The 20,651-nt window shown below is 35.4% G+C and overlaps 1 protein-coding gene across 2 annotated transcripts in view; it reads left to right on the top strand.

Moving 5' to 3' along the window:
* The window catches only part of UNC80 (unc-80 homolog, NALCN channel complex subunit), a 226,726-nt gene that overhangs the window by 73,859 nt on the left and 132,216 nt on the right, over positions 1-20,651 (top strand). For both annotated transcript variants that reach the window (XM_061147929.1, XM_061147928.1), the window contains exon 22: positions 7,167-7,339. In XM_061147929.1, the coding sequence (XP_061003912.1) occupies positions 7,167-7,339 (173 nt within the window). The remainder of the gene's footprint in view (positions 1-7,166; positions 7,340-20,651) is intronic.

The raw sequence follows: 20,651 nt of genomic DNA, 5'->3' as shown, positions 1-20,651 counted from the left end.
CCCAAAACAAGTTAAATTCTGAATCTTCTGTACAATTGTGCTATAAAAATCCATCAGCAGGGATGTCCCTGGTGGTCCAGTGGTTAACACTCCACTCTCCCAAGGCAGAGGGCTTGGGTTTGATCCCTGGTTTGGGAACCAATATCCTGCATACTGCAAAAATCCATCAGCAGAGACATACACATTTCCCTATTTTCATCCAAGTTGTTAATATTATTACTAAACAGGAAAATAGAAAAAAAAAAAAAAACCCACAGCTCCTAGAATACGTATAGTTGACTTTTATTGATTAACAACTTGTGGCTACAGTTTTCAGCCAATGATACATTTAATATACAGTGATCAGCAAGAACTTTTCCCACATTATTACAAAAACATCATCAGACTTTACCAAAAAATTATCTCACTGATACCTTTATAACTCTGTCAAAAGGAGGAAAGTAATTTAGTTTAACATGATATTTTCTTCACAAAACCAAGTGGTTCCTATGTGGTTTTTGTTTTGTTGTGTTTTATCTTTTTAGTGATCCTCTCTATCTAATTCTCTCTTACAGAATTTGGCTAAGCATGCATACATCAAGGGGCTTCCCAGGTGGTGCTAGTGGTAAAGAACCTGCCTGCCAATGCAGGAGATGTAAGAGATGTAAGCACTGGGGGGAACCCCCCTTAGGTTGGCAAGATCCCCAGGAGGAGGGCATGGCAACCCACTCTGGTATTCTTGCCTGGAGAATCCCATGGACAGAGGAGCTGGGCAGACTACAGTCCATAGGGTCATAAAAGGTCAGGTCTGTGGTTTCAAGAATCTTCCTACTAATTGGGAACTTTGTCATTTTGAGTCCTCTTGCACTCTTTCCACTCATATTTCAGAGAAGATACATCTAATGTTCAAAGTTCTTAGTATTATAAACAGATTTTTGTGGTGGTGGTTTGAGAAGGAAGTGTGGAACTAAAGTACATTCTCTGACGTGTGCTGTGTTAGCTGGATGCCATTTGACTAGTACTGTGATTGCACCTTCAAGTCCTCTCTGTGCCCTGGAGTGTAATTTGATGGAATTGAGACCTAACCTCAGAGATTTGGGACTCTCACATTTGTTGCCTTCTTAATGAAGCTTTTCTGTACTTTCCCATTTGTGAATTTTTCTCTTTAGTAGAAAAGAAGAAAGCACGATTGAGTTGTTTATCCTCCTTTTGAGCTGTTTATCTCCCTTCCCTTCTTCAAGTAATAGGTCAATATTTTTATTCTTATTCTTATTCCAAATGTGTTACCATTAGTCTTGCTCATGCACTTAGTTTCTTCTGGATTTTGTGTTTTTCTCACCACTGTTCTTACAGACTTCAGCCATTGTTTCACGTACTCTTTATATTTCATTCATAAATAGAAAAGACCTGATACAAAATATTCACACATCCTGAGTCTAGGGTGAGTTTGCGTCAACAGTACCCACAGTACAGTCTCTACCTGTGTGTCTAGAAGACAAAATGATAAAAATTTGGAACTGATTCTGGGATATTTAATGTGTTTTTGACTGAGAAAAATTATGGTTTGTACATCATCATTCTTTGTCCATAATCTCTGGCTTGTTAAAAATTTAAAAAGTACTCTATGAGATAATTCTTTTGGGATGTCTTGCAAAAGACAGATATCCCCAGCTATTCTAAAGAATCAAAACAACGTTATCTGCTCATCTGAGTACTTTGTATTTTGCAACAACTGCCATCCTTGACTTTGTAAACATCTTAACTTTGAACCTGCTTTTGCTTTTTATTTCTTTCTTTTCCTTTTTCTAATACTTTGCAATCTTTGAAGAGATGATCACTGTGCATCCATGATAGATGCATTGTCCATTTCTTTCTCATTTAAATTACTTTAATTACCTTTTTTCTCTGTTTCTTTAAAGTTGTTGAAGAAAACAAATACCAAACATTCTTACTCTCAGTTTCAATGTAGTACCCTAACTTTACTGGGTTAAGATAAAATGCAATACGTGGTTGAATTTTTTTTAATCTAAGATTTTATTCAACAAATGAAAAATACATCTACTGAACATTTTACAGAACTGAAATTACATTCAGAGACTGGCCATCTTTTTATTCTATATTTTCCTATTTGCTAAGAAGATTTCATTTTAGAAATCATATTGTCTCTATTTGAAGGAAGATATTTAATTAACTAAAACAGTGTTTTTTTTTCCCCAACTGATCAGGAAAATTGACTGACTTCCTTGTGCTCAGATCTATCATGAATTGTATGGAAAATGCTTCTTAAAGAAATACTAGATTTTGAAATGTCCTTTGAGATCTAGCAACTTTTTGGAAATGCATCCTGTGTAAATTATACATCAGTAAATTTAATGTAAAAAACATAGTAAATAAGTGTAACTAGAATGTATTGAGACTAAAAGATTCATCATGATGGAGCAAGCCAAGAGGCATCCTTACATTAGTAAATGTATATAAAAAGTTAATAAGGAATAGGTACTTTTTTTTTTTTTAGGAATAGGTACATTTTATAAGCAAATTACTTTTAATGTTTCTTTCAGTATCACAATATGAAAGGTCAACAGGGTACAACTAGACAGTCTGTAACATGTACAGTGTTGATTAATTTCTTACAGTAAATTTTTCTGACATAATCACAACCTTCAGCAGATGTAAAAGTCTTCAACATAAACATTTGGGTATTCTAAAGACACAGTGTGGCCTGGTGGTAAGAGAACAGGCTGTTTGTTACTAGTTTGAATTTGAATTCTGACCTGATCACTTTCTGTTGCATGAACTTAAACAGGGTTAGTTCATCTGTCCCCCTCTTTATCTCTCTGTTTCTATTCTTTCTCACTCTCTCTCTTTTTAAAATCATTTTAAAGATCTGTCTTATATAGCTGTTACAAAAAAATAGAATAAATTATACAATATCTCTCGTACAGTACTTGACACATACTAAGAGCTCAAAGAGTTAGTAAATATATTGTTTTCTATTAACACTCGATGGGCTTCCCAGCTGGCACTAGTGGTAAAGAACCTATTTGCCAATGCAGGAGACATAAGAGACACAAGTTCGATCCCTGGGTCAGGAAGATCCCCTGGAGGAGGGCATGACAAACCACTCAAGTATTTTTGTCTGGAGAATCCCATGGACAGAGGAGCCTGGTGGGCTACAGTCCACATGATCACAAAGAACCAGACATGACTGAAGCGACTTGGCGCACAAGCACATTAATGCTATATAGATACAATGGAAAATTTCTTAAATAGCTTTTGGAAAAATGGAAAAATCTTAAATAGCTTTTACTTATAGCTATGTACATAAATAGCTTTTGCTTATAGCATGATCCTTACATCCTGGACTTGTGGGATTTTTACCAAGTGTGCATCGTCTGTGAATGATTCTTCACAGAATAGGTTCTTACCAACAGTGATTGTTTTGATCATTTCTGTTTTCATTATTTTATTTATACTTCTTAACTGTGTTGTGTCAGAAGTTCTTTCTTTCAAAATGACACTTTCTTGGGAATTCCCTGAAGGTTCAGTGGTTAGGACTCTGCAGGGGGCAGAGATTCGATCCCTGGTTGGGGAACTAAGATCCTATATGCCACCTGGCGTGGCCAAAAAAAAAAAAAAAAAAAGGAAAGGGAGACTTTCTTTAGTCATATTGAATACATATTTTAAGAAGTAATTATCTTGTCAAAAAATATTGAAAAAATGGTGGTATATTTATTCTTAATGCTTCCTTTAATAAAATGATGAAAACTTTTAAATAAATTAGTTAAATAAAAATAATTTTTTTGACCATCCAGCCTATCTTATACATTAGTTCTATTACAAATTTGAGAGTTATCACTTAATGTATCTTAAATCTTAATTATGGTAAGAAATAATGGAACAACTTGATTCACTAAAAGGAAAAATCTTATTATTTGGGAATCTATCTTAAATTCAAAGTTTAAATTTAGGTACAATTAAAGTTATAAATATTTAATGAATGAGATATCCTGTGACACGTGTATCTATTAAAGGACTGTATAAAATGATTAATAAAGTGATATATAGATAGGAAAAATAACAGGAAGTTAACTGTTCTAATAGTTTTGCTTATGTTCGATGAGTAAATAGAATAGTATTTTGAAAGACAGCTGTCTGAAGACAATGTTGTTCAGGAAATGTTTGGTCATTATCTGTAGCTTCTAGCTATGCCTTCTTAGGACCATTTGAAATTCTGTCTTCTGAAATTTTTTCCACCTTCAGATTCGTTTTGTGCTACTTCCTTTTGCATTTGATACAAAATATGCTTACACTAACTAGAAAAAAATACTGAAGGTGCTGGATATGGAATTTTTATTCTAGAATATTTATACTTGAAAAGGAAACACACCCATAAGGAATGAAATATAGGAAATGTTGATAATGATATTTTCATTATATTCTGAACCATTTTTGTACTTATGAAAATTTTCAAACATAGACAAAGAGTAAAAAGGGTGGTCCAATGGATTCCAGATATCTGTCACCAACTTGTAATAATGAAAAAATTTTTTGCAATTTGCTTCATCTTATTTTTTAATATGTTTTAGAACAAATTCCACAGATCATATACTTTCACACTTATATAATTCAGCATGATACTGAGATATTTTGAAAGCTGTTGACCAGGAATTGGTAATTATTTTTATACCATGCCATAGTTTTTTAGCTTGTGGTAATAAGTCCAATGGAATCTGTTCCCCGAGCTTGAACTGCTTTCAAAGAATGAAAAACAGGTGCTGACCTTTTTCCACTAGTACACGTGATGGCCGACATCCCTATATGTGACACGCTATCATGGTAATCCAAGCTCATGACTATAAATACCACCCTTTTATTTACAAAGAATGCAAGTAATTAAAAGGGTAAGTCTAACTCTGGATTTTATTTTTAAGTGCAAATTTGTGAACATTAGTGTTTATTAACAGAAACAAATTATTCACCATATATCCTGCAACTACCAGTTACAACACATGTATGTAGGGCACTTTAGTTGAGAGCAACAGCTATAAGAGCCACTTTTTTGCTGAGGCAGCAAGTGGGAAAGTGGGGCAGTGCTTGGGCGAGATTAAGGTATTTTTTATAGAAGAGGTGAGAAAGCCATTTCCTATAATGGCATCTGTGACTTAGTGAGGACCTGGAGTTTGCAACACTGCAAATGAATGGTGTCAGTATACATTAAGCCAAGCACTAAATCAGCCTCCTGGGGATATATTCTGAAGTGTTAAAAGTCCTTTTCAAAATCATGGGAAGCAACTTGGGCTTGGTTTTTAAAAGTATACTCAATATTATATAAGAGATTATATATATTACACATAATGTAATATACATTATATAAGAGAAACTAAATAGTATATGTGTATGTGTGTATACACACATACACACATACTAGAAATTATAAAAAAGCTATGAGGTATTTAGGTTTTTTTAAAAAAGGAATTGTTCAGTTGCTCAGTCGTGTCCGACTCTTTGTGACCCTGTGAACTGCAGCAGGCCAGGCTTCCCTGTCCTTCGCCCTCTCCCACAGTTTGCTCAAACTCATATCCATTGAGTCAGTGATGCCATCCAACCATCTCATTCTCTGTCACCTGCTTCTCCTCCTTCTTTCGATCTTTCCCAGCATTAGATTCGTTTCCAATGAGTCGGCTCTTTGCATCAGGTGGCCAAAGTATTGGAGCTTCAGCATCAGTCCTTCCAATGAATATTTAGGGTTGATTTCCTCTGGGGAAAATACCTGGGGTTAAAAAAAAGATGAAAAACAGTGCTCTGTGTTTTTCTTTCTTCACGTGTGATCCTTAGACTTCCTGTATTAAAATCAGTGACGTGTTTGTTAATATTCCTAGCCCCCAGACCTATGGAATCAAAACCTATAGCAACAGAATCTGATATTATGCATTTTAAGAAACTCCAGACAGATTTTCATTCTTATGCAGCTTAACTGGAAAAATAAGTGAAGATCTATCAGTGGTTGCCAAACCTCTGATTACTGTGTGGTATCAAGCTGGCAGTGTCCTTATCATCTATGAGGCTTTACAAAGCTCACTGTCTCACGCTCCTTCCAGAGACACTGGTTCTGGAGTTCTGAATAAGTTTCAAAACTTCCCAGATAATTCTGATGCACAGCCAGGTTTGGAAATCTTGGAATTAAATGAGCACCTCCCAAGTCCTTTACAACTCTCATTTTCAATGATTCTTTGCATTGGCACCAAGATATCAGGATACTGTCTTTGATATAAGTTTTTTGTAACAGACTTGAAGTTGCACAGTGATATTGCATCTTCCATAAAAGCAGAATTTAGCTGTTGATTACAGGAAGAATTATTTTCAATAATCCCCTTAGCAGTGTTAGAGAAGAGACCTAGTATAAAAATGATCAGGCCCTATATTCCCTGGTGGTGCAGATGGTAAAGAATCTGGCTGCAGTGCCAGAGAGCTGGATTCAAATGGGTCAGAAAGATCCCCTGGAGAAGGGAACGACTACCCACTACAGTATTCTTGCCTGGAGAATTGCATGAACTTTAGGAGCCTGGTGGGCCAACAGTCCATGGGGTCACCAAAGAGTTGGACAAGGCTGAGTGACTAACACTTTGACTTTTATATTTATCTTTTTAATTTTTAATCTTTAAAATTTATTTTATTGACACATAGTTGATTTACAATGTATTAATTTCTGCTGTATAGCGAAGTGATTCAGTTATACATCTATTTATACATTATCTTTCACATTCTTTTTCATTATGGTTTATCACAGGATATTGAATATAGTTGTCTGTGCTATCCAGTAAGACCTTGCTGTTTCTCCATTCTGTATGTAATAGTTTACATCTGCTAATCCCAAACTCCCAATCCACCCCTCCCTCACCCTCTTTCCTCTTGGCGACTATGAGTCTGTTCTCTATGGATTGGACCCTATATTTAAATAGTTGTGTAACACCCCATATTTACATATGCAATGTGTCACCAGATGCTTAAAAGTCAAGGCATGGCCAAATCAAGCATTAGATAGAGAGGAGGGAGGTGTAGGTCAGGAAAATGTTCTCAGGCCAACACTACAGAAAATGTATTGTTGAAACTTCAAAGCTCTTTTTAAACTTACAACCATTACACTCTCTCTCCTTCTTTCTTCTAACATGGGAAAACCTCCACAGGTTGCCACAGTTTCGATGACCATCTGCCTTCCAACCAAGATGGCGGAAAAAGCAAAAACGTGGTGAATCTTGGAGCAATCCGACAAGGCATGAAGCGCTTTCAGTTTCTGTTGAACTGCTGTGAGCCAGGGACAATTCCTGATGCATCGATCTTGGCAGCTGCCTTGGATCTTGTAAGTTGTTGCAAGAATTTTCTCACCCTGTACTCTGTTCCAGTTAATTCTGCTAATGGAGGAAAGCGTGAATCCCTAATCCTAACCCTAACTATGGATTTATGTTTTGGCCTTATTTTTTTCCCGTCAGCATTAGTGGGAAAAGGAGGGGAAAGGTGGTGAGGTAAAAGAAGAAAAGAAATGAGGGAAATTCTTAGTAAATAAATTCTATATAGCATCATAATTTAAAGTTTATGAATCTTTTAGATATAATACATATATTAAAATATATAAAATATATTCTGTATAGCATCATGATTAGCAGTATATGAGTCACATTCCAGAACAGCATGAGAATTCCTGGCTTAAAATCTCTCTGACATCTGTTAGCCAAACACTGTAAAATGAGATTAAATGTAATAAGAGTAATAATAATATTATGTCTACCTCCTAGGGCTAGTGTGAGGATTAAATGAGATACTGGATATAAAGTCTTCATCACAATGCCTGAAATATAGCAAGTCCTCAATAAAGTAGGCCATTATTATTGTTAATTGTTATTAGTCATGTCTGTCATGTATTTATCCTTTAAACTCTGTCTTGGTTTAATTACCTATTAGTTGAGGGAGAATATGAAGCAAGGATCAATTGAAATTAATAGTGCAGAAACACCTTGAGCATCATGTGGCATTATTCACATGTAAGAGATTCAAAAGTATAATGTGGATCTTGTTTAGAAAGTATTTTTGTCAGGTAAACGAAGCCCAGACATGAGTTTAGAACTGTCTCTCAATTTCCTTTATTTACCTTCTGGTTTAATAAATTCTTCATATGCTATATAAATACTGGGTACAAAATGCCAGGTAAATATCAAGAAGTAAAAGTCTTTTATATTAACATTTTTAAAAGAATTAAAGTAGACTTTTTACAGCAGAAACCCTTTAGCCCATTTTATAACTCACGATCATATAAATGCTGGCCACTCATATTTTTACCTTGGAAAATCATCTAAAGCTTATAATTAATGACATTTTTCTGTGACATTAATAGTTTTTACTGTCATGATATTTAGTGACCAGCAAGGTATGTAGCTTCACGTAAGCCTGAAATGCAAATACCACTGTAATCACCCAAAGGTTATTTATATAAAATTTTTCAGTCAGTTTCTCACTCTTGGATATTGGCCTTTGTAAATATTTTTCTTAATTCCAAAGTGGTTAATGTGTATTGATATACGCTATGGTGACTGTAAAATGCAGAGAGTCACAGGTCTCCAGGAGAGCTGAGGCAGGTGGCAATATACAAAGAATGAGATGCCTGTCTAAAGCGAGAGGGCTGACAAAGCAGAGAGCCAATTTCTTGTTATCTAAGTAGGAGAGTGGTAACTAGCCTGTCACTCTCTTGAGTCATGCATGGTTCTTCTTAATCACATCTTGATCTACTCTGAAAGGAGCACATTAAAATAAATTAATGTAACAAATTGATAAAGAAAGGACAACTGAACCTTTAGAAAATGAGTAAGTACGTGGTTAGTTCACAAAAAATACTAAAGCCAACAAAGTGTGCCACATTTTGTTTGCACTTCAGAAATGCTCATTAAAATAGCCATAAATTCCTATATTATAACTGTCAGATTTATAATGATTAGGAAGCGCTCACAGAGTATAAAATATCATGGTGTTGGTAGCAGTGGAAGCAGCAGGATTTGATTAGGGAACAGAAGAAAGTATTGGAATAACAGGGTGAATAACAGTGAGAATGCAGTAAGTGTGAGCAGAGTTCTCGGCCTCTCCTGAGTTGTTAGTTTTTGACTGGATCTAGTCATAGAGGAAGAGAAACATATATTTGATATATCAAATATCAAATGGAAAGGATGGTGAAATTTGAAAGCCTGGAAGTCAGTGTGGCTTACAAGATACTCATCATATAATAATTGATTAATTAACTCAGCCAATATCTCTTGAAGATTTCCTATGTGCCAGGCATAGTGCAGTGAAAGATAACACAACAGAGTTTAACTGGAAAGTATTACCTGTTTTGCAACTTTCCCTATGAAGATAATATTTGTATGATGATCTCTTTTCTAGACAGAGTGTACAGCATTCTTAGGTTGACAGACTAATAATTAACACTTACTGTGTGCCTACTGTATTTCAAAAAAAAAAAAAGAAACTCAGAAAGACCAACTGGCCAGGGCTTGAAGTCAACAAATGATAGAGCTGGATTGGACAGACCCTATATTTTATACAACACCATGTTGACTCTCTCATTTAAAAATTATGTGAGATCACTATAGGAACTTTAAAATATGAAAAATAAGAAGTTCTATATTTTAAACCTGATAGTTTAAATGTGGTTTTAAAAAGTGATGACAGCAGCTATTTGAACAATTTATTAAACACACAATAGCAATGGTGCATTAGAACTTTATGGGTAACCTGTGCTTTAGAGTTCCAAATGTACTATTGTGTCCATCTTTGTCTCAATTCTGAAGTCACAGATACTTTGGAAAATTTTTAAACAAAGGAACCATCAAATTTTATTAACATTTACTGATGGTATAAAACAGAAGGAATAAATACTTCCTACATAGAAGGCGTTTAAGATTTATAAGATATGTGGACATGGAAAAACAGGAGGCTTGTTACCAACAGATTGATATACTTGAAGATTTAATAAATAACCCCAGTCAAGCAAATTAACACTGGCTTCTGAATGGAGATTATGTTAATAAGAATATTGATGAACACTTTGGTAGTCATCAATACTTTGTCTTGATGCTGGAATTTTATTCCTTCTCATCAGATGTTTCCATACCTATATAATCTCTAACTTCTATCATTCTTAGAGTTTCCAAGGAGATTTAATTAGTGGCAGAATTCCATAGAACTTTTAAAATTATTCTACATCTTCCAAATAAGATTGTGGCCAGTTAGTAACAAATCACTAGATTCTCCTTTCTTCCTTTCCTGTTGGACCAATTCTGGTCTGCTTGATCTTCTCAATCTTATTAATCTCATGGTAAGAAATAAAATAAAGGAGATTTGATGTTTATAAGCAATATCTTCAAGCTTCAAAGTAAAGAAGCATTTTCTGATCATTATAGATATTCAGTGATGAAGTAGATACATTGAGAAGTAATGAGCTCTTTGTCATTACACTGGACTCAATGGGGGAGGTTTACAGGGGAACTTAAGAAGTAGGTGGTTAGTGTGAATTTCTTTATTATCTGAGAGTCTTTGATTCTAGGTCAAGGTCAAGGAGCATCCAGAGGTCAGTATCAGTCAAGATTAAAAGGAAACAGAGGAATTACAGGCAGACCTGGTTGGTTGGAAAAAAAAAAAAAAACAGATGAGATAGATGATGATGGCGTGATGGTAAAAAGAGGGGCTAGGTGATGATGGTGGTGATGGTATAAAAAGAAGGGATAGGTGATGATGGTAGTGGTGGTAAAAAGGGGCTAGGTGATGATGGTGGTGATGGTAAAAAGAGGGGATAGGTGATGATGGTGGTGATGGTAAAAAGGGCTAGGTGATGATGGTGGTGATGGTAAAAAGAGGGGCTAGGTGATGATGGTGGTGATGGTAAAAAGGGCTAGGTGATGATGGTGGTGATGGTAAAAAGAAGGGCTAGGTGACGATGATGGTGATGGTAGCCACTGTGGTGGTGGTGGCGATGATGGTAGTCATCATGATGGTGGTGATGATGGTGGTCATGGTGGTAGTGATGGCAGAGATGAGGGTAGAGGATAACAAAGTAATATTTTCATTATTTATCATAGTTTATAAAGCACCTTCACATTCATTATTTTATTTGGTGATATAAGAGGACAGGATTAAGCCAGGAAATGGTCTCCAAATGATGGCACCCTTAACTCCAATTTCTCAGACACAGAAAAGTGAAGGAACCGAAATCACGGGTGAATGCTGGCAAGAGGACTGAGAGGAAGGAAAGTGTAGCTGCATGTCCAATATGTTTGAAGCAAAGTGGCATTCTGTTTTTACCATCATTTATGCAAGTGTGGCAATGGCAGTTGTTCATACCTGTTGATTTGGGGTTAAGAGCTCCTTGAGATTCACAAATGTCTTTTATTAGATGTGTTATTAAATTTTGTATCCTCTGTGTTTGGTTTCACTTAATATCTGACCTCATCTGCTTCCTGACTTTCAGAAATGCTTCACTTTTAAATATGTTTTGCATGTTTTCCAATGCATTTGTGGTTTTAGTGTATAAATATATAGGTATAGAAATATGTAGCTACAGATATCCATCTAGTCAAAGCTATGGTTTTTCCAGTAGTCGTGTATGGATGTGACAGTTGGACTATAAAGAAAGCTGAGTGCCGAAGACTTGATGCTTTTGAACTGTAGTGTTTAAGAAGACACTTGAGAGTCCCTTGGACTGCAAGGGGATCCAACCAGTCCATTCTAAAGGAAATCAGTCCTGAATATTCATTGGAAGGACTGATGTTGAAGCTGAAACTCCAATCCTTTGGCCACCTGATGTGAAAAACTGACTCATTTGAAAAGACCCTGATGCTGGGAAAGATTGAAGGTGGGAGGAGAAGGGGACAACTGAGGACTAGATGGTTGGATGGCATCACTGACTCAAATGGACATGAGTTTGAGTAAGCTCCGGGAGTTGGTGATGGACAGGGAAGCCTGGTGTGCTGCAGTCCGTGGGGTCTCAAAGAGTCGGACACGACTGAGCAACTGAATGGAACTGAACTGAGATATAGATATAAATGACATAGATGGATAGATTGATGATAGATACAGATGTCAGATATATATGCAGACGTATATGTACATACAGATAGGCACAGATAGGTAGATAGATAGATACAGATATAGGTATAGATTCTACTGTTTCATCCTATATGGTTTGGGAGAGGAAGGGAAAATGAGTATATTCAGCTCACCATCATTTTATAGTCCAGCACTCTCCCATCTCCTTTTTGTTGTTTGCTTTTGTTGGATGTTGCATTCATTTTTTTGAGTACAACTTAAATGCAATGTTTACCTTATGATGTGGTTTTTATTTCAGAACAGTTTTCATTGTCTCTTTACCTGCATCATATAATTTCAGTGTGATTTTTTTCTAGTTTACAATTTTATTCAGAATTAAAAAACATTATTAAATGAAAGAAATACTAGAAATGTCAGTGTTCAAAGTCTTGCCCATCTGAAGGTTTTTCTTTTAAACAATCCTCTTGTCATTATTACTATGACTATGAAGGGATAATCGGTTCAGTTTTTATTTCAGCACAGCTCCTCCTCACACTGTTTCTCTTCTGTATAAATTTAATAAATGCAATTATAAGACATTTTAAAAAAAGACATGTTTTAGAAAGGATTTGTTTCGTCTTTAAATTGATATAATCTACAAGCACAAAAAATAGAAAAATTGTGCAGTTTGAACAAAAGGCACTTTTGTCTGTTTTATATATATTTCAGGTGAAATTATCTTTCATTTTTTATCCAGACAAATGCATAACATGCACATACATAGTGATGTCTCATCTACTGGTAATTTACTGGCATGAATAACATACAATAATGTCAATTTGCTTTAGTAGCAATTCCATGAATATAAGAGAGTCCATGGGATCATAGTTTTCTCCCTAGTCTGTGGAAAAAGAAAACCTAATTCATGTTAAATTATAATAGCTTCATAAATAGATAGCTTTAGGAGAAATGATTATATAATTTGTATTCTAAGTGGGACACTTTTGAGAGTGAAATGGGGTGTTATCAATAATCATACCAATTAGACATAAACTAGAACTCTCCTGGGGAAAATGAAACATTAGGTTACCATATAGTCATACTTTTAGGTTCACTGCAGCAAATTCAATCCACATTGGAGTTTAGCATCATAAGACTACTTGGTGATCAATTGAAATTACCTTTTATCAAGGAGTTAGGAATATATGCAGACTGGGAACTCTAAAAGCAAAGTAATATTGTGTTTTCTTTTGAATCATAAGAAAAACGGAAGTAATCCAGAAACAACCAAAGCTAAATGGTCCAATTATTCACTTTATTCTAGTGGTACTCCTATACTGAATTTTTAAAAAAAAAATCTGACTATGAAATGTCGCAGTCGGGCACATTTCAAATTTTTTTAAGTCCCTTGCATTCCTTTCCTAATCACTCACCCCTACTTCCCAGAAGGCCCTGCTGTCTCGAACTTTAATTTTCCCTGTGCTTGGCTTATTTTGCTGCATGAGTTTGTATCCCTAGAGAATATGTCATTTTGTTCTCTTCCCTCATGCTGTATTTTAATATATCCATTTTGATATAATTTATCAAAATTTTCTTTAATGGTTTTTTCTTTAGTCTTTTAAAAGAAATCCCACAGTAATAATAATTATACACATGTTACATTTTCCTCTAAAATTGTAAAGTTTACATTTCACATTTAGGTCTTTAACTGGAATTTACTGTGTGTATAAAAGTGGGATTCTTTCCTTTTTTTCTTTTTATTTCACATGAAAAAAAACCTAGTGTGTTATTTTGACTAATTCATTCTTTAGTATCTGATATGCAGCACCATCCTAATCATGTGTCCAGTTTCTGTATATGCATGGGTGTGATTCCAAGTGTTTTTCTGTTCCATTCCCAGTGTACTCTGAGTTACTCTCTGTTAATAGCTTACTCTCTTAATAGTTACTCTCTCTTAATAGTTACTCTCCTTAATAGCTCAAACTTTAAACATCACCTAATTATTCATTGCTCTTCCATGTAAATTTTATAATTAGCTTGTCAATTTCTCTGAAAATTCTTTGATATATTCTTGGAATTACATTGAGCCCACCGATAAATTTAGATATATTTAAAATTCAAATTGAGATTCAGAGTTGAACTGATTATTCAAAAGTTCTATTTCTCTCTGAGTCAGTTTATGTAATTTTACTTTTTTCAGTAATCTGTCAGATTTACCTAAATTTTCATATTTGTTGGATTAAAATTGATAATTTTCTTATTAATATTTGTAGCATCTGTTATTATTCCTAAAATTGTCTCCATTTTTCTTGATTAGGCTTGCCAAGTATTTGTCAGTTTTGTTAGTCTTTTTTAACAATCTTGTTGATTCTCTCTATTGTGTCTTGTTCTCTAATTCTTTAATGCCTTATTATTTTTTTATTGAGGTAGAGTTGATTTACAATGTTGTGTTAGTTTGTTTTAGGTGTACAACAAAGTGATTCAGTTTTATGTATATACATATATATATATATAATTTTTTTAGGATTATTTTCCCCCATAGGTTATTATAAAATATTGAGTATATCCTGTCCTTATTTTTTATTCTTCTTATTGCTTTGAATTCATTGCATTATTATTTAGCTTATTAGCTGATGGCTAGGCTCATACTTTTATTTTCTTCTGTTCAATCCATGGCTGATTCATATCAATGTATGACAAAACCCACTGGAAAAAATAAAATAAAAATAATAAAAAAAAATAATAATAAAAAAAAGAAAATGAAAAACAAAAAAAAAACTGAGTATTAGAATTTTAGCATTACTACTTAATCACATACCATAAATTTTGATAAGTAGTATGTTTGTTACAATTTATATTTAAGCCTTTTAAAATTTAATTATTTCCTTTCCCATGAGTCATTTAAATAGATGCATGTGCATTTCAACTTATAAATTTCAGAGTTTTGCTAGGTAACCATTTTTATTGATTTATAACTTCATTTTTAGATACCGATTTTTTGGAACTAAAGTTGCTTTATAAACTAGATCATTATATAATTTTCACAACTGTTCCATGTGTAGTTGAAAAGAATGTTCATTCTCAAATTGTTGGGTATAACATAGTAGCTTTTCTTTCCTTTTTCTTAATTGAAGTATAGGTGACAATAATATATTAATTTCAGGTGTACGACATAGTGATTTGGCATTTATATGCATTATGAATTGATCACCATAAAGCTAGTAACCAACTGTCACCATACATGTTATTATATGTTATTGACTATATTCCCTATACTGTACATTATATCCCAATGACTTATTTATTTTATAATTGAAAGCCTGAAACTTTTAATCCTTTTCATCTGTTTCACCTAAGCCACATTCCCCACTCAACCCCCTAACCCCTACCTCTGGCAAGCACCAGTTCTCTATGTCTGTTTCTGTTTTGTTTGTTTATTTTTGTGTTTGTTCTTTAGATTCCAAATATCAGTGAAATCGTACAGTGTTTGTCTTTCTCTGTCTAACATATTTCACTTTACATATTCCCTCTAGGTCAATCAGGGTATGGTGTTTCATATTCAAGCCTTGTACATCCTTTTTTTTTTTCTCCTCACTTAATCTGAGATGACAAATCAGTTTAGTCGCTCAGTCATGTCCAACTCTTTGAGACCCAATGGACTCCAGCACTCCAGACTTCCCTGTCCATCACCAACTCCCAGAGCTTATTCAAACTCATGTTCATTGAGTTGGTGATGCCATCCAACCATCATCCTCTGTCGTCCCCTTCTCCTCCCACCTTCAGTCTTTCACAGCATCAGGGTCTTTTCAAATAAGTCAGTTTTTTTGCATCAGGTGGCCAAAGGATTGGAGTTTCAGCTTCAGCATTGGTCCTTTCAATGAATATTCAGGGCTGATTTCCTTTAGGATGGACTGATTCGATCCCCTTACAATCCAAGGGACTCTCAAGAGTCTTCTCCAGCACCACAGCTCAAAAGCATCAAGTCTTCGGTGCTCAATTTTCTTTATAGTCCAATTGTCACATCCATACATGACTACTGGAAAAACCATGGCTTTGACTAGACAGACCTTGGGTGGCAAAGTAATGTCTCTGCTTTTTTGTCTAGGTTGGTCAATATTCAGAAAAATAAGATCATGGCATCTGGTCCCCTCACTTCATGTCTAATAGATGGGGAAATAGTGGAAACGGTGAGAGACTTATTTTGGGGGGCTCCAAAAATCACTGTAGATGGTGACTGCAGCCATAAAATTAAAAGACACTTGCTCCTTGGAAGAAAAGCTATGACTAACCTAGACAGTATATTAAAAAGCAGAGACACTACTTTGTTAACAAAGGTCTGTCTAGTCAAAGCTATGGTTTTTCCAGTAGTCATGTATGGATGTGAGAGTTGGACTGTAAAGAAAGCTGAGCACCAAAGAATTGACGGTTTTGAACTGTGGTGTAGGGAAAGACTCTTGAGAGTCCCTTGGACTGCAAGGAGATCTAACCAGTCCATCCTAAAGGAAATCAGTCCTGAGTATTCATTGGAAGGACTGATGCTGAAGCTGAAACTCCAATCCTTTGGCCACCTGATGTGAAAAACTGACTCATTTGAAAAGACCCTGATGCTGGGAAAGATTTAAGGCCAGAGGATAAGGGGACAACATAGGATGAGATGGTTTGATGGCATCACCAACATAATGGACATGACTTTGAGTATACTCTGGGAGCTGGTGATGGACAGGGAGATCTGGCATGCTGCAGTCCGTGGGGTCACAAAGAGTCAGACATGACTGAACGACTGAACTGAACTGAACTGAGGTTGGTTATAGCGTTTCTTCTAAGAAACAAGAGTCTTTTAATTTCATGACTGCATTCACCATCTGCAGTGATTTTGGAGCCCCCCAAAATAAAATCTCTCACTGCTTCCATCATTTGCCCTTTTGTTTGCCATGAGCTGATGGGACAGGATGCCATAATCTTAGTTTTCTGAATGTTGAGCCTTAAGCCAACTTCTTCACTCTCCTTTTTCACCTTCCCAAGAAGCTCTTTAGTTCTTCTTTACTTTCTGCCATATGGGTGGTGTCATCTGCGTATCTGAGATTATTGATATTTCTCCCAGCAATCTTGATTCCAGCTTGTGCTTCATCCAGCCCAGCATTTCTCATGATGCTCTGCATTTACATAATTTATATTTAAACAAGCAGGGTGACAATATACAGACTTGACATACTCCTTTCCCGATTTGGAACCAGTCTGTTGTTCCACGTCCACTTCTAACTGTTGCTTCTTGACCTGCATACAGATTTCTCAGGAGGCAGGTCAGGTGGTCTGATATTTCCATCTCTTTAAGAATTTTCCACAGTTTGTTGTGGTCCACACAGTCAAAGGCTTTGGCATAGTCAATAAAGCAGATGTTTTTCTGGTATTCTCTTGCTGTTTTGATGATCCAGTGGATGTTGACAATTTGATCTCTGGTTCCTCTGGCTTTTCTAAATCCAGCTTGAACATCTGGAATTTCATGGTTCATGTACTGTTGAAGCCTGGCTTGGAGAATTTTGAGCATTACTTTACTAGCATGTGAGATGAGTGCAATTGTGCAGTAGTTTTAATATTCTTTGGCATTGCCTTTCTTTGGGATTGGAATGAAAACTGACCTTTTCCAGCCCTGTGGCCACTGCTGAGTTTTCCAAATTTGCTGGCATATTGAGTGCAGCACTTTCACACCATCATCTTTTAGGATTTGAAATAGTTCAGCTGAAATTCCATTACCTCCACTAACTTTGTTCATAGTGATGTTTCCTAAGGCCCGCTTGACTTCACATTCCAGGATCTCTGCCTCTATGTGAGTGATCACACCTTTTTGGTTATCTGGGTCATGAAGATCTTTTTTGTACAGTTCTTCTGTTTATTTTTGCCACCTCTTCTTAATATCTTCTGCTTCTGTTAGGTCCATACCATTTCTGTCCTTTATTGTGCCCATCTTTGCATGAAATGTTCCCTTGGTATCTCTAATTTTCTTAAAGAGATCTCTAGTCTTTCCCATTCTATTGTTTTCCTCTATTTCTTTGCACTGATCGCTGAGGAAGGCTTTCTTATCTCTCCTTGCTATTCTTTGGAACTCTGCATTCAAATGGGTTTATCTTTCCTTTTCTCCTTTGCTTTTCACTTTTCTTTTCTCAGCTATTTGTAAGGCTTTCTCAGACAACCATTGCATCTCTTTTTCTTGGGGCTGTTCTTGATCACTGCCTATACAATGTCACAAACCTCCATCCATAGTTCTTCAGGCACTCTATCAGATCTAATCCCTTGAATCTGTCACTTCCACTGTATACTGGTAAGGGATATGATGGCAAAGTTATCCATTTACCTTGAAGTTCCAGCAATTTTTGTTTCATTGATTTAGCAGAGGCAGGTAGTTTAGAAATATAATAGAAATATAATATATATCGGGTCCTATAAAAGTATTATCACTACCTTGTTGTCGTTCAGTCACTCAGTCATGTCCAACTCTTTGCGACCCCATGGACTGTAGTACACCAGGCTTCCTGGAGCTTGCTCACACTCTTGTTGATTGAGTCGGTGATGCCACCCAACCATCTCGTCCTCTGTCATCCCCTTCTCCTCCTGCCTTCAGTCTTTCCCAGCATCAGGGTCTTTTCACTACCTAGTGACCCAATTTATTTCTAGTATATAAGGATATATTTTTCTTTGATATGAATACAGTTGAAACAGTTTTGCTAGTTTAGCATTGGACTTGTATATCTTTTTGTAAACCCTTTCCTTTCAACATTTTCTATATCTTCGTGTTTTAGGTATATCTCTTGTAGAAAGCAAGTATTTGAATTAAACCATTTTAATGATCTTTTTCCCTAGAAAGTTTAGTACATTTGCACAGATTATATTTACTTGTATAGATTCAGTTCTGTCTTCTTCAGACTACTTACCACATTTTTTTCACTATTTCATTTTATGTGTGTTCCTATTTCCATTTCATTCCTTCTTTCAAATTGTGTTGGATTTTTCTTTGCTTTGGTTTAGCTTTGTCTTATTCATTTTCCCTTATCAGTTTGAAACTTGTTATATTCTATTTATATTTTTAAAATTGCATGCATATTTAACTCATTGCAGTCTAAAATTAATGAATATCTTTACTTTTCTTGCAAACAATGAAAGACTGTAGAGGGTTTTAATGCCAGTTGGCCAAGATCTAGTTCTCTGTTTTTGTTTTAACATTGACAAAGTTTTAACATTGACAAAGTAGACTTTATTTTTATTAATTGTTAGGAAAATGATTTTTAAATTTGCCCCGAAGCTTAGTATAGTCTTTGCCCACCATTTTTCCTTGCATCTCAGACGTCCCTTTCTAAGATCTGTGTCCTTCTTCTAAAAGAAACCTTTCAGACATTTCTTTGGTGATGATCAACTGGCAGTAGCTCTCTCAATTGAAGTTTAATCAAAAATACTCCCACCTGGGATATTGGCTTTATAAAGGGGTGTGTGGCCTGACCTTCCACTCCACGTGAACACTGACATTTAATTTGTGGCCCATTGAAAACCCGTACTCCGGTCTTGCCATAGTCAATAGAAACCCTCGGGGCAAATATTCCTTCACTAGTTCACACATTTCTCCCTACCTTCACTCCAGAATTGAATTTTCTTGTAATTTCTACTTTTCAATGGTCTATCATCTCATATCAGAAGCAAAAGCAAAAATAAAGTGAAAAAAATTTGGATATTTTATCCAGCATTTTTAAATGTCTAAACCAAAAGACATTTGTCTTCACACACTTAATCCATCATATTGTCAGAAGTAGCAGTCCTTATTTGGTTTTTAAAACAATTACGCAAGATATTAGCATGATCTGAGTGTTAAAATGCCAACCCAGCCAAACCATGTACTCAATTGTAATGTCTGCATCTAGCCTGACACTGAATCATTTCAGTTGCCTGCAGCTACTGCAGAAATGCGCAGGGACAGAGACAGCCTGTCAGTTGCTTAATGATCTCAGGCAGAGAACTGAATACAAGCTAAGTAATAAATACTGGCTCACAAGCACATGCCCTCTAGCAAACAAGGTTCCAGTGTGCACAAAGACCGAGAATAACTGCTTTTTCCCAGTGGTCTTAAATAAATAGGTATCCTACACCAGCAAGAGCTTTACATTTTTTTGTAAGGCAATAAAAATATTACGTAATTCCCCAGGGACCAACATAAACTATTGTCTTTAGAACAGTTCCTGCCCTGTGTTGTTATGTTTCCAGGATCAATCAGGGTTTCTTCTTACATAATAAGTTTAGATATAGTCTTTCAGGGGAAGGAATGTATTGTAATTATAACCTTCAATTAACCGTCATATCTTGGTAACAATATTTTCTACGTCCCCAGGCAAAATAAAGTACAGCTGTTTGAATTAGTATTCTAGTTCTCTGCTTTACCTTCATAAAGGAAACATTCAAAATACATAACGATCTTATCAAATGCAGGAAAAAGTGCCAAAAGAAGTCAAGGGAAAATAGCCTGATACTTGAAGTTTTCTAGTTGAAGAATGTTAGAGAAATACTGCATAATGCATGATGTTTTGTAATTTTAAATAGACAGCTCTGTAACCATTGCAGAGAGCACC

Source organism: Dama dama, chromosome 8 (assembly GCF_033118175.1).
Source record: "Dama dama isolate Ldn47 chromosome 8, ASM3311817v1, whole genome shotgun sequence".
NCBI classification, from domain to species: Eukaryota; Metazoa; Chordata; class Mammalia; order Artiodactyla; family Cervidae; genus Dama; species Dama dama.
The sequence above is the reverse complement of the archived record's forward strand: the minus strand, read 5'-3'. Positions and strand labels throughout refer to the sequence as shown.